General features: G+C 44.6%; 1 protein-coding gene across 1 annotated transcript in view; it reads left to right on the top strand.

Moving 5' to 3' along the window:
• The window catches only part of nlgn4xa (neuroligin 4 X-linked a), a 144,932-nt gene extending 132,361 nt beyond the window's left edge, over positions 1 to 12,571 (top strand). The window contains exons 6-7 of the mRNA XM_079495515.1: positions 10,304 to 10,955; positions 11,944 to 12,571. Of these exons, the coding sequence (XP_079351641.1) occupies positions 10,304 to 10,955; positions 11,944 to 12,276 (985 nt within the window). The 3' untranslated portion in view covers positions 12,277 to 12,571. The remainder of the gene's footprint in view (positions 1 to 10,303; positions 10,956 to 11,943) is intronic.
• The last annotated feature ends 799 nt before the right edge of the window (positions 12,572 to 13,370 follow it).

Raw genomic sequence — 13,370 nt, forward strand, 5'->3', positions numbered from 1 at the left:
TTATTTCGGGCTGGGTGTAGATCACTGTATTTCAGCCTTTACAGCCGTCGTATAAATAAATAATTAAATTAATTAAAACCATTGTTTTTAACTGAGACTCGAGTCGCACTCGAGTCGCCACAAATAGGACTGTAGACTCGACTCGTACTCGACCCCCAAAGACTCTGAATCGACTCGGACTCAAGGTCAATGACTCCAGACTCGACTCTGACTCGAGCTCCGTGACTCATGGGCATCTTTGCGACATTCTGCAGGAATAGAGGAATTAAAAAAGTACAATAATATTTGTACTTTTGTATCAAGAAAAGTATGCCTACCTCAAAAGGTACAACTCATTTACTAACTTTCAAGTAGTCACAGAATTAGAATATTTATCTCCAGTACGACCGATTTCTTTGAGTCTCCACCACTGCTGCTCATCAAATCATTGGCCGTCGCCTAATGCGAAGAGAGAGAGAGAGAGAGAGAGAGTGCTCCACTGAGTGAGCAATCGATAGTACGAACGGCGCGTTTTATTTCTTCTTTATTTCTATCAGTACTTCATCCACCTCGTCGTGGTTTGAATGGGTTTCATTAGCCGACCAGGATAATAGTCCTGTAAGAATATGAACAGAAAAAAAGCCCAAACACAAGTCAAAGGGTTAGGGTTGGATGCAAAAACACTTTTATTTACAGTACCTGTTGCGGAAAAAAAGAATTCTCAGTTCAAATGAATGAATTGAAATGTTGAATAGAGGAAGGGAGCGCTGCCGTGGTCCTATGTTTGTTGAACTGAATACAGGTGCTCATTGGCGAGGTTAAATCATAACATTAAAGAAGAGGATCCAAGGCACTCTGTTCCAGTGAGGTGAAAAAAAGCCTTTTTTATTTAAGAGTTAAGGCATGGCAAAGAGCATCACAAAAAGAAGGACCAACGCGTTTCGGCACTCAGCCTTCGTCAGGGTCCCATGAATTGAATGAATTGAAATGTTGGAGACTTTACTTTGTGTGTGGAGACTGGAGACTGCGGACAGATCGGTTCCTTTCTGTCCAGAGGCATTTTGGACGGGTATAACTGGATTTGTTTCCTTGTCGCAGCCGTGCAGCATGTGAGAACTCTTTAAGGCTTAATTCACACCAGCTGCAGCTGCCGGCGAATGTTGACACAGTGTTGACATCGGCGACATGCATCCGAATGGATATGTGTGCGGTATGAGTGATATGACACCCTCATAAATAAGACTGTGAATGGTCAGAGTGGATCAGAGCCAACTGTCACCTTCCACAGCAGAGCTCTCAGACAGCAGGTACTGTACAAGCTACGAGTAGAGACATCCAATGCTCATCTCTAGCACCTTGTTTGTAAAGGATACACATATACATTTTAAACAAGACATAAAACCGTAGATCACAAAATATTTGATGCAAAATATGCATGAAAACCGCAAACAAGGGTATTTATAGGCCTATATTCAAATGGTTTCTGACGCGTATCAAATGTTTTATGGTCATGATTCACCAGGTGCCTCGGTGGCTTGGTTCCAGACTTAAAATACTTTATATAAATATTTTCGGGAATCTCCATGGGGAAAATGACTGGGTTTTATATATGTGGCAACACAAAATGGCCACCATTCTGGGCATGTCAATAGATGCCCAGATGTGGTGAAAATAGGAAAACATTCAAAGCTTGTGAGGTGGCTATAATTATCAGCAACGCAAGTAGGGAGGGGGGGAGGGGGGGTTGTACGAAGGCAACGGAGTATATAGGGTTTAAGTTGTTAAATGTGAATGTAAATGGATTTTCAATATGACGACAGTGCATCCAGAGGGTCTTAATGAAGAGCTAGCTGTCTCTCCTTTTGTAAGCTCTCCATTATCTGGTTGTGTCCTCTGGGTCTTATTCTATAGCCAGGCCCTCCATCTCGGTGTCTGTATCTGACAATTCAGTCAGGAACACGTCTCACTCATACATTGAACCATGTATTGCAACCAGTGGTGCATGGGAAACTTGCTCAATTTCTTTACTTAAGTGAAATTATCAATACTGCAATTTAGAAACACTCTGTTACAGTCCAAATCCAAATTTACTTGAGTAAAAGTTAAACAACAACAAAAAGCATCATTATATACTTAAAGTACCAAAAGCAAAATTATTCATTATCAAGAATGTCCTGTTTCACAATTAAGGCATTATAAAATGTATTAAAATCTTTAGAAAATACAGCCGTCATTTTCTTTCTTTTAAAAAAACAAAAACAAACCATAGTTTCCCTGTACACCGGCAGTCCTCAGCCATGGGAGTAGCGTGGTGGTGTTTAGCGACAGTAAACCTTAACTTTTGCTCTTTCCACTGTGTGTCTTTCTGTAGCCCAGTGGTTTTCAACCCTTTTCATATCAAGACCCATTATTTATTCAGCATTTGAGCCACAAACCACCATTTGATGAGATTTAGCTTCTCAGACTCAAAACGTTGAATATTTTATCTTGTCGTTGGATAAGATTGTGTCCACAATTCCATGCTGTATTGATGTGGTAACATTAGAGATAACAGGCAGACGTTGATCACAATTCTCCTACATTCTCTAATTGGGAGACATCTTGTAAATTAAGTAGTGCAGATGTTTAACAATAATTTAACTCTTGAGAGCGTAAAATGAAGCCAAATGGACCCGTACGGGTCCATTTGGCTTCATTTTACGCTCTCAAGAGTTAAAGATCTATAAGGGTCCATTTGGTTACCATCTCTCCATCATTTAGCTGGGGACCACCTGGAATCCCCTCAAAGACGACTGGTGGTCCCCGGACCACTGGTTGAAAACCACTGCTGTAGACCAACAACGTCCCCGTCTACCAAAACAAACCAGTGACAAAACACCAGAATACAGTGAGGGCTGCAGTGCAAACACCACCTCACTGCTCAGTGGTGGAAAAGGCACTTACATCTCAGGAAGTGCCTGGATTCTCAGGAATTCAAAATGTACTTGAGTAAAGGTACAAAAGTATTGGCATCAAAATGTACTTAAAGCACAAAAAGTAAAAGTGCTCATCATGCAGAATGTCCCATTTCGAGATTTCTGATGTATTTATAAAAAATCTTTTGAAAATAACCGATCTACAAGCTCACAATGCGTTCGCATCGTGATCTGCTACTTTTGAATTTGAATCCCGTTTCCACCCGACAGACGACAATGCGGTACATTTGCATTTGCAGAGGTGTCTGGAAGATGTGAGTCATCATCAGGAGTCTGATAGATAGATAGATAGATAGATAGATAGACAAGGACAGGAGCAGGCTGCCTATGGCCATACAGTCATGAGAGAGCGATGCATATCATCACCGCTGTCTGGTGTATGTGGTACAGAGAATTAGGCATATCTTTTTACTTTTTATCTTTTTTGAATTGTTCAGTGTGTGTCCCTGGCTGGTTGGCTGGCTGGCTGGCTGGCTGGGTCCGAGCACGAACATATCGCCTTTTCACCACCAAGTGTCACTGTTGCGCAGCCTAACACACCCACTCACGCACGCACGTAGAGTACAAGTACAGGACAAGTACAGTACAGCACCACTCAGTTCAGATGGGTCTGATTTCTTTTGTACTATAAAATGTATCAAAATTGTGGTGCCTACATAAGTAAGTGTAAAGCATTGCTAACATGTTCAGAATTGATATAAAAATATATTTTAATTGGTCATAAAATATGAATTATCCTTAACCCATTCTGGGCGGGAACCAGCTATATATGCTTTAGCTATTGAAAAATAGCAGATCTACAAGCTCATAGCGCGCCACCGAGTGGCGCGCTACGAGCTTGTAGGTCTGCTATTTTTGAAAAATCGAAGAGCCACTGACATAGAAACAGCTTTTTCAGAAAACTGTCAGGATGTAGAAGACATTTTTAGAATTTGATCTCAGGTCAAAATGGGTTAAGGGGGGGCCTTTTTTCCCACTGTATGTGACTCTCCTCCGATAAGAAGATGAGAGGACTGTGACGACCTGCTGCACTGCAGCAGCATGGTTGATAAAGTGGAGCGCGTGCCATCATCACAAGCACAGTATAAACATGCTTACGCAGCTACAGTATACCTCATTTAATCAGTATCGTTTAGTGTACCGTTACTGTGCTGCAGGTCAAGCCTCCAATATATCAATACATGATGCACTTAAAACGTACATGAATTATAGGCAGAAATGGAATTGGAAAATTACAGTCAAAATATTAACTTATGTATTTAATGTATGCAAAGTACGGAGACCAATCACCACAGCGTGCCAAAAGCAACTAAGTACAGGTCCTCAATTACTGGGTTTAAAGTACAATGTTGAGGTATTTTAGTGATTCCAATTTTCAATACTTTTACTTCTACTCCTTTATGTCTCAGAGGCAAATATAGTACTTTTACTCCGCTACAATTATTGGACAACTTTAGTTACTTACAAAACACTACAAAACATACATTAATCACTCCAGCCCTACATTGACTTTGGCTAAAATTGACAATCTACAAGCTTGTAGATCTGCTATTTTAAAACGATGTTATACATTTTGAAAAAACATAATAAAGGTATGTTTTGATGGCAGTACTTTTACTACAAGTAAATTCTGAATACCAGACTTGTACTCGTAAATCACATTTCTGCATTGTAGTATTGATACTTTTACTAAAGTAAAAAAAAAAAAAGAATGGACTACTCCTTCCACCACTGTTTAGGTACCAGGGACTATTATCTGATTATACAAGTAAGGTATTTGTTTTATTCCTCACCCCCTGCAGTTAGCAGACACTAAAAGGTAGCTAGTGCAGCCAAGCACTTCAAACAGACGAATAAAAAGAGTTCTATTGGTGTAAGGAGAAGAATACTAAACCTTAGATTACGCAAAAGATCTATGCTTTATATCAAGGAATAGGGCCATAGGGGGAATAGGGGCATTCCTTGATGATTTGAAACACACTCTTTCTGCAGTATATCAAATATATCGATATCAATAGACATTCCTTGTGATTCTAACCAATTAAAACTGAGAAAGAATCTCGAATCTTGAAAGTGTGAGCTCTGCCGATTTACAAGGCATTTGTCATACGCTCTTTCTGCAGTAGCCTAAATGTAAGACATCAATAGACATGAATTTAAATACAGTCTTTGTGCAGTATATACAATGCATACATGTTTTATTTGGAAAATACTTGACAATGTAATTGCATGATGATAAAATGAGCCAACTAGGCTGTACGACACAAGGATTTAACTGCAAGATTTGCCTGAATAAACACAAAATAAAATGATAAAGGATGAATCATTATTTAGTATGGTGGGTATACTGCAAGTACACAAAGTGAGCTTTGAAAAAGTTCCAGTGTGCAGGGAAGGGAAAGCCTTTTCCCCCCAGTCCAAAATAACGTGGTTATTTTTATGCTTTATGTTTGGATCATATATGGCCCCGGCCATCGTGGAGACAGTGACACGGTAATAAGATGCCATGCATCCCATGTGTCAGGTGTGTGCTTTTGGAAAGGCTCCCTCGCCTCTCGTATAGGTGCCCCGGGTGGTTATTTCAGACAGAACGCGTCTGCACTGCGAGGACAAACAATGCAGTCAACACAAAGAAGTGGCCTCTCTCTCTCTCTCTCTCTCTCTCTCTCTCTCTCGCTCTCAAGCAACTACCTGGCCCTGCAGTGAATATGGTGTCTTTATAGAGTCTCCAAACTGACTTGTGTTTGCATTATACAGTAGAACAGTATATACTGTAGTTATGGTCTGAAACTTTAAACTATTGGCTAACATTGTACATCGTCTCTGTGAGGACATGGCAATTATACAGTAGCATGGCAGTATACAGTTGGAGGCCATCGATATTGTCCTTTTCTTTTTGCTGAGGTTTGCGTGATCTGCGCAAAAGGACAGTTAACGCATTTTGGGCGGGAACCCCTTTTGGTGTTTTAAACATGTTATAATTTAGCTATTGAAAAATAGCAGATCTACAAGCTCATAGCGCGCCACCGAGTGGCGCGCTACGAGCTTGTAGGTCTGCTATTTTTGAAAAATCGTGAAAATATTTATTTCAGAAAACTGGAGGATTTAGAAGGATTTTTTAAAATTTTGAGGTCAGGCCTAAATGGGTCAAATGATAAGGGACAATATCGGTGGCACCCAACTGTATACTGTAGTTATGGTCTGAAACTTTAAACTATTGGCTAACATTGTACATCGTCTCTCTGTGAGGACATGGCAAAAGTAGCAGATCTACAAGTTCAAAGCGCCTTGCTTTGTGCCATGTGTCAAGCTTGTGGATCTGCTTATTGACTCTCCTTTGTCATTTATAAAGAACACACTGAAATATGGAGGCAAGAGGTTTCTGCCCGACAACCACGATATCTGTCATTTAGGATGATTTATTATAATCCATTAATTTCTGAAAACAAACACAAAGAAATGGAACAAATAAATACAAATATAAATAAAGCCATCGTGGAAAACATCCATTTTTAGTTATTTAACTACATAAATAATTCTTGTTATTTTCTTTTATTTATTTTGTATTATTCTTTTCATCCGAAGAGCCCTCTTTTATTTGTCAGTGTACATTCCTGTCTTATCTTTACTGGGTACCACTGATTAAAGAGGGCTCAGGCTGCAACGACCCCATTCAGTAGAGGTCACGCTGAGGTCACAAGGTCATCTGGGATTATAACCGAGGGGAGGGGGGTGACTCTGTCTGCCCCTCTGAGACGCAGCCCACCTGACTAACACAGCTGTGTGTACACACACACACACACACACACACACACACACACACACACACACACACACACACACACACACACACACACACACACACACACACACACACACATGCATGCGCAGGCTGTTGGCCTATCTTCCAGAAGCAGACAGGGAGACAAGCAGACATCATCTGTGAGAGAGAGAGAGAGAGAGAGAGAGAGAGAGAGAGAGAGAAAAAAGAGAGAGAGAGAAAGCACGAGTGTAATGTGACTCACACTGCATGGAGTCATCTCTGTTTAGGATTCACATGAAAGCTATATCTATCTCTCCACCCCCTCTGTCTGTCTGTCTGTCTGTCTGTCTGTCTGTCTCACCATCTCTCGCTGTGTCTGTCTCTCTCCATCTCTCCATCTACATCTCTCTCTCTCCCCCCCCTACACACAGTCTCCCTCTCTCTCTCCCCCCCCTCTCTCTGTCTGTCCACCCCCCCCCCCCCCCCCTCTCTCTCTCTCTCCCCCCACAGTGTCAGCTTCAAGGTTGTTGCCCCTCCCCCATCACAGTACTTATCCAAAGTTAATGAAATCGGTGCCACAGAGTCACATGAGATCCGGCTCAAGTCTGACCTGCAGTGAAAAATGTAGAATAATAATTATAATGCAAACTGAATATGAACACAACATGGAAGCTGGTCCCTCCTGTACATTAAAGGTCGCGGATGCGTTTTGGCAGTGGTGGACACACAGTATAGCCCAGTGGTTCCCAAACCTTTTAGCCCGGGACCCGAACGAGAAATTAGATGTTTGCCAGAGACCCAAACTAGCCTATACTCCAGTAATAGGCACGGAATATTAATTTGGGTGTCCTTGGCATGAAAATGCCTGAGTAGTAGACAGCTTTCCAACTGTCCAGTGTCCACAGGCAGCCCACCTCTGAGACACGGTCCAGTGTCCACAGGCAGCCTCACCTCTGAGACACGGGAGTCGGTTGACAGATCTTAATAATGTGCATTAGTGAGGTCCAATTACACGAAGATAGGTCGGAAAATGGGTGAAGCGGTCTTTTAAGTGACCGTAATGGACAGTTAAACTGTCAATTTGGCATTGACACACCACCGTAAATGATCGAAACGGGAAGCTCATTCCAGCTGCAGTAACAGCGACTGATGATACAGATAAGATGGACTATTCATTGAACTACCATGTGGGTTCAGAGGACATTACAAGTAGGGGCCCCAAATAATTGCTGAAAAACTATTTTGACCATTTGCATGGTGATGCTCTGCTTGTTTCAGCCTGTACATCACTTTGGTCAGCTTGAAATGAAATGAAATGATTACTATATTTACCCAGGGTATCTGGGCTAAGCTCAAGAACTTGTTTCCAGCCAGGCCCTGCTCATAGAACATTTCATCGTAGTGGTTCAATGCCTTGTTCAAGGGCACTTCAGCGGTGGTAATTTTAACGTGTCGGACCGCTGATTCGAACTGGCGACCTTCCGGTATCAAGACCGCTCCGCAATCTGTTCGGCCACCGCTGCCACTATATAGCTTCTGTTGTTATAAATGTGCTATATAAATAAAGTTTGATTTGATTTGATGATTCACCAGGATCCTGGATGGCTTGATTCTAGCCTTAAAATAATTTATATAATATCTTTAGAAATCTCTATAGGAAAAACGAATGGAAGTAGATGCCACTGCTATGTCCTATTAGCCACAATGTTGTTGCCACTAATTTTCTAGTGAATTCTTTGAAAGGCACTGCTCTCTCTCTGCAAGGTCCTCTGTCAAGTACTCTGTTCATGGACGAATACCGTCAACACATTCAGGGAAATGGTTTCTTTCTCATGACATGACATGTGGTTCACCATCAGCCTTGTACGCACGTGTTCACAAACACAAACACACACACACACACACACACACACACACACACACGCATGCACGCACGCACGCATGCACACACACACGCAGTGTACATATGCACACTGTCCTGTGTATACTGTATATAGTAGGTATTGTGCCCCTTTGGCACCGTGCCATGACACGCTGGCTTCTCCTTGGGCCCAGGAGGAAGCTATTAACCGGGTGACATGCATCATGAAGTCCTATTGGCCGAGAGCGGAACACCTTATAGACAATCTGCCACCGTGATGTGTGTATGTGCTCTGCTGGCCACATGTTTCTATAAGAGGTACTTAATGATCAGCCTGCTGCTGCTGGCTGCTGGCTCACCGCATGTCCACCGCGAGATGGCACTTTAAATCACTGGCTCCTCAACGCCCAGGTCCATGGGACCACCTGGGCTCCCCCTTAAGGGTCTGTAACACTGAGAGTGTGCCAATAACGGTCTGTTCGGTTCCATTTGCACAATCTTTGATTTGAGAGACCTGTAAACCGAATGGGGCCTCGGTGGGTCTGTAACTCTTGAGAGTGTTCGAGTGGGCTTCACACTCTCAGAGTTAATTTGACACTACTGTGTGGCCTAATCCATATCAAACTGTAGCTAAGCAATGTAAATGGGCTACATACACACTTGGGCCCCGCCCCCTTCCCTACTTCCTTCACAGGTGTTTTATCGCTGATACTAATGAGGGCTCTGTTCCATTCTGGTCAAACAGAGTCAGGGTGCTGCTATTGTGCATGTTGGCTCACTGGAAACACTCTGCTGACACCAGTGGGTCTCAAAAGTGTCCTTGAGTGGGTTCCAAATGGCCCGCCTGTACGGGTCTGTAACTCTTACAGGTCCATTTGGTTCCATTTGTGCAATCTCATAGTTATGGGGGTCCTTGAAATGGAAAGGTTTGAAAACCACTGTACACAAAATAGAATCATCGGTAACACCAATTATCTGAAGGAAGTAGGGAAGCCGGCCCGGAAGTAAGTGCATAGAATGAATGAAGGCCATTAGCCTTGAGAGTTGGTCTTAAAATATTATTTGAACGGTGTAGGAAGCATAAATAAATGCACTTACCTTCCAAATATACTTCTTACACCGTTCAAAGAATATTTTAAGACCAACTCTCAAGTTCATGATTATAATACTAGACAATCTGACAATATCCATCCTCCCTTCAGCCATACCACTCTTAGCCAGTTCTCCATTAAAGTCAGAGGTTCTTTACTCTGGAATACACATACTTATTGCCAACTCCTCATCCAATTCACTCTGTAACTTTAAACATACCGGTAGATTGAGGGCTAGCCTCATGAAACAAGCCTCGCCACTTGCTTTTAATAATGTACCGGTAGTACGCATGTACATTTAGGCATGCACACACACACACACACACACACACACACACACACACACACACACACACACACACACACACACACACACACACACTCACACACCAGATGGTCAGGGAATTCAAAAGGCTGCTTTGAATGACACTGCTGTTTACTACAGTGGTTCCCAAAGTGGGGTCCGGGGACCCCCAGGAGTCCAAAGTGGGGTCCGGGGACCCCCAGGAGTCCTTGAGGGAGTTAGTTAGTTTATTATTTTTTAGGGGGTCCTTGACATGAAAAAGTTTGGGAACCACTGGCTTACTATGTGTATCCCTGACCTCCCTGCCCCTATGTCTTCCCGTCTTCCCAGGGACCCCAACCAGCCGGTGCCGCAGGACACCAAGTTCATTCACACCAAGCCCAACCGCTTCGAGGAGGTGGCGTGGACCAAGTACAACCCCAAGGACCAGCTGTACCTGCACATCGGCCTGAAGCCGCGCGTACGCGACCACTACCGCGCCACCAAGGTGGCCTTCTGGCTAGAGCTGGTGCCCCACCTGCACAACATCAACGAGCTGTTCCAGTACGTGTCCACCACCACCAAGATCCCGCCGCAGGACACCACGCCCTACCCCTACACCAAGCGCTTCCCGGGGAAGAACACCTGGCCGTCCACCACGCGCCACCCGGGCGTGCCGGGTGCCGCCAACACCAAGCAGAACTCGGAGCGCCGCGGCGCCGATCTGGAGGGCGGCGAGTCGACGGTGGTGATCGAGACCAAGCGCGACTACTCCACGGAGCTGAGCGTCACCATCGCCGTGGGCGCCTCGCTGCTCTTCCTCAACATCCTGGCGTTCGCCGCGCTCTACTACAAGAAGGACAAGCGACGGCACGACTCCAACAACCGGCGCGGCGTGCCCACGCCGCAGCGGGTGGCGGCGGTGGGGGGCGGAGGGGGCGGGATGGCGGGCGGCGTGGTGCTGTCGTCCTCCAATGCCACGAACGACGTGGCGCACCTGCAGGTCAGTGTGGCGTTATGACGGCACTTTCTGATTTAGTCTTAGCCTCTTGAATAACACACCAATTAGTTTTAGTCCTACTTTAGACATCTGAAATGGTTTAGTCTCGGCATTGTGAGCTTGTAGATCAGCTTTTTATACATCTGAAAACTGGACATTCTGCATAATGAGTACTTTTGGTGATGGAGAGTTGGTGAGAGCGTGAAATGAAACCAAATTTCTACACAATTTCTACACAATTAGAGAATGGAGAAGATAACAAAATAGTCTTCAGTGTTGGGTCTGCGAGGCTAAATCTCATCAAATGGTGGTCCGTGGCTCAAATGCCACATAAATAATGGACTTTGATGTGAAAATGGTTGAAAACCACTGCTTTAAGTACATTATTGATGCCACTATAGTTTTGTACTTTGACTCAAGTACATTTTGAATTCCGGAGTTCTACTACCTTATATTGCAGTATTGACACTTACTTTAACTCATTCTTTAACGCCTTTTTAATGATATACCGCACCGCCAACGACACCTTAACGTGTTAATTAGTGCTTTATTTAATGATAAACCTATAAAGTTGGCGCTAATCAAAGCTCTCATCAAGCGGCAGCTCCATGTTCGATTGCTTCCCCTTCATTCTCAATGCACTGAAAATCGATGAAGGTGGTGGATGAGGCCTTTCTAGTCATTTTTAAGAGTTTTCCATTTCCAATCACGCTGGATAAATAAAGCGACTGTGTTTAGTAGCTCAATAGCTCTTCCCCATGACCGCGCATCTAAAATATGAATGCTTCTAAAGACTCTTAGCGAGTGATTAATCACCGCGACCACCTTCGCCATTGTTGTTTTGAGGAGACGAGGAGGAGGCCATCTTCTTCTACAGCCAAATAGAATGGTGGTGAACGGTGGCGGTTGCTGAACTATCAGCAACCGCCACCGCCACTGGCGGGGGGTTGAGTTAAGAACAAATTGCATATACTTTCTCTTGTCGTTGCAGAGCGAGGAGCTGATGTCGCTGCAGATGAAGCAGCAGCAGCTGCTCGAGCACGAGCACCACGAGCACCAGCACGAGTGTGAGGCGGTGCTGCAGGCGCACGAGGCGATGCAGGCTCACGAGGCGCTGCAGCGCCTGGCCTGCCCGCCCGACTACACGCTCACGCTGCGCCGGTCGCCCGACGACATCCCGCTGATGACGCCCCCCAGCACCATCACCATGATCCCCAACGCCCTGGCGGGCCTGCAGCCCCTGCACAGCTTCACCAGCGCGTCGTTCGGGGGCAGCCAGAACAGTACCAACCTGCCCCACGGGCACTCCACCACCAGGGTATAGCTCCGCCGGGGGGCGGGGGGCGCGGGCGGTCGACAAAACACCGCACCCCACCCTCTGGGAGTCGATGGATGGAGAGGCGTCCTTTCAAACCTCAAAAATGCACTGGTTCTCAAACTCTTTTTTTATTATTATTATTATTTCAAGGGCCCCCATAACTCTGCAGACTTGCAGAGTGTGTGCAATTGGAACCGGATTCGGTTCCATCTGCACATTCTCAGAGTTACAGACCTGGAAGGGTCCATTTGGAACCCCCCTCGAGGAACGCTGAGGGTCCCCTGGATCCCACTTTGAGAGCCATTACTCAAACAGGAAAGGGGCTGTGGTGGAGGGGGGGTGAGGGGGTAGGGGGGTGGAGTGACGGACAAACTCCAAAGTCTCAGCGGAACGAGACGTTATTTTGCTACCATGCCTTCCTGAAGACTCACATTTATTCACATTTATTGAATATACAGCAACCCTTTGAGAAAACGTTTCAAAGTGAATGTTTTATGCTCTTGGTGATATGGCAGTCGGAGCCAAGCTTTTCACCGAGGAGAGTTTTACCAAAAGAAAAGAGAAGCAAATCTGTGGAGGACTGATAACACGGCCCGGAACACAAAGCGCCAACGATACCGTTGTCGACAAGAAGCACCATTCAACCGGGGGACGGCGGGTGATTCTGACCGCTCAAAGGCAATTTACCCAACAGTGGCGGAGGAGCGGCGCCACGCGATCCTTTCATGATCTCTCCCGTGCGTATCACACCTTGACTGTGGGGCACAGTACGTCAAAAAAATATCCCCATCCCACCAACCGACCCCTCTCCCCCCCCCCCCCTCCCCAACCCCACCAGAGCCTGAAATGTATTTATGGAAGACTTTGTAAAGAAAGTTTAAAAAATATTAAATAAACCGGTGTATAGTTGTGAGTTGAAATTTTAACCATACAAAAAGATATTAAAGAGCTTCTATTGTTGTTTTATTTTATTAATTTTTTTATTTTATTTAGTTGACAGCTTTATTTTCCCTCTCTCTCTCTCTCTCTCTCTCTCTCTCTCTAAACATGTTCAGATACGTGTAAATATTTTTGATATCAGGCCCCGCCCCCTCCACCAT

This window comes from Electrona antarctica (genome assembly GCF_951216825.1).
Source record: "Electrona antarctica genome assembly, chromosome: 24".
NCBI classification, from domain to species: Eukaryota; Metazoa; Chordata; class Actinopteri; order Myctophiformes; family Myctophidae; genus Electrona; species Electrona antarctica.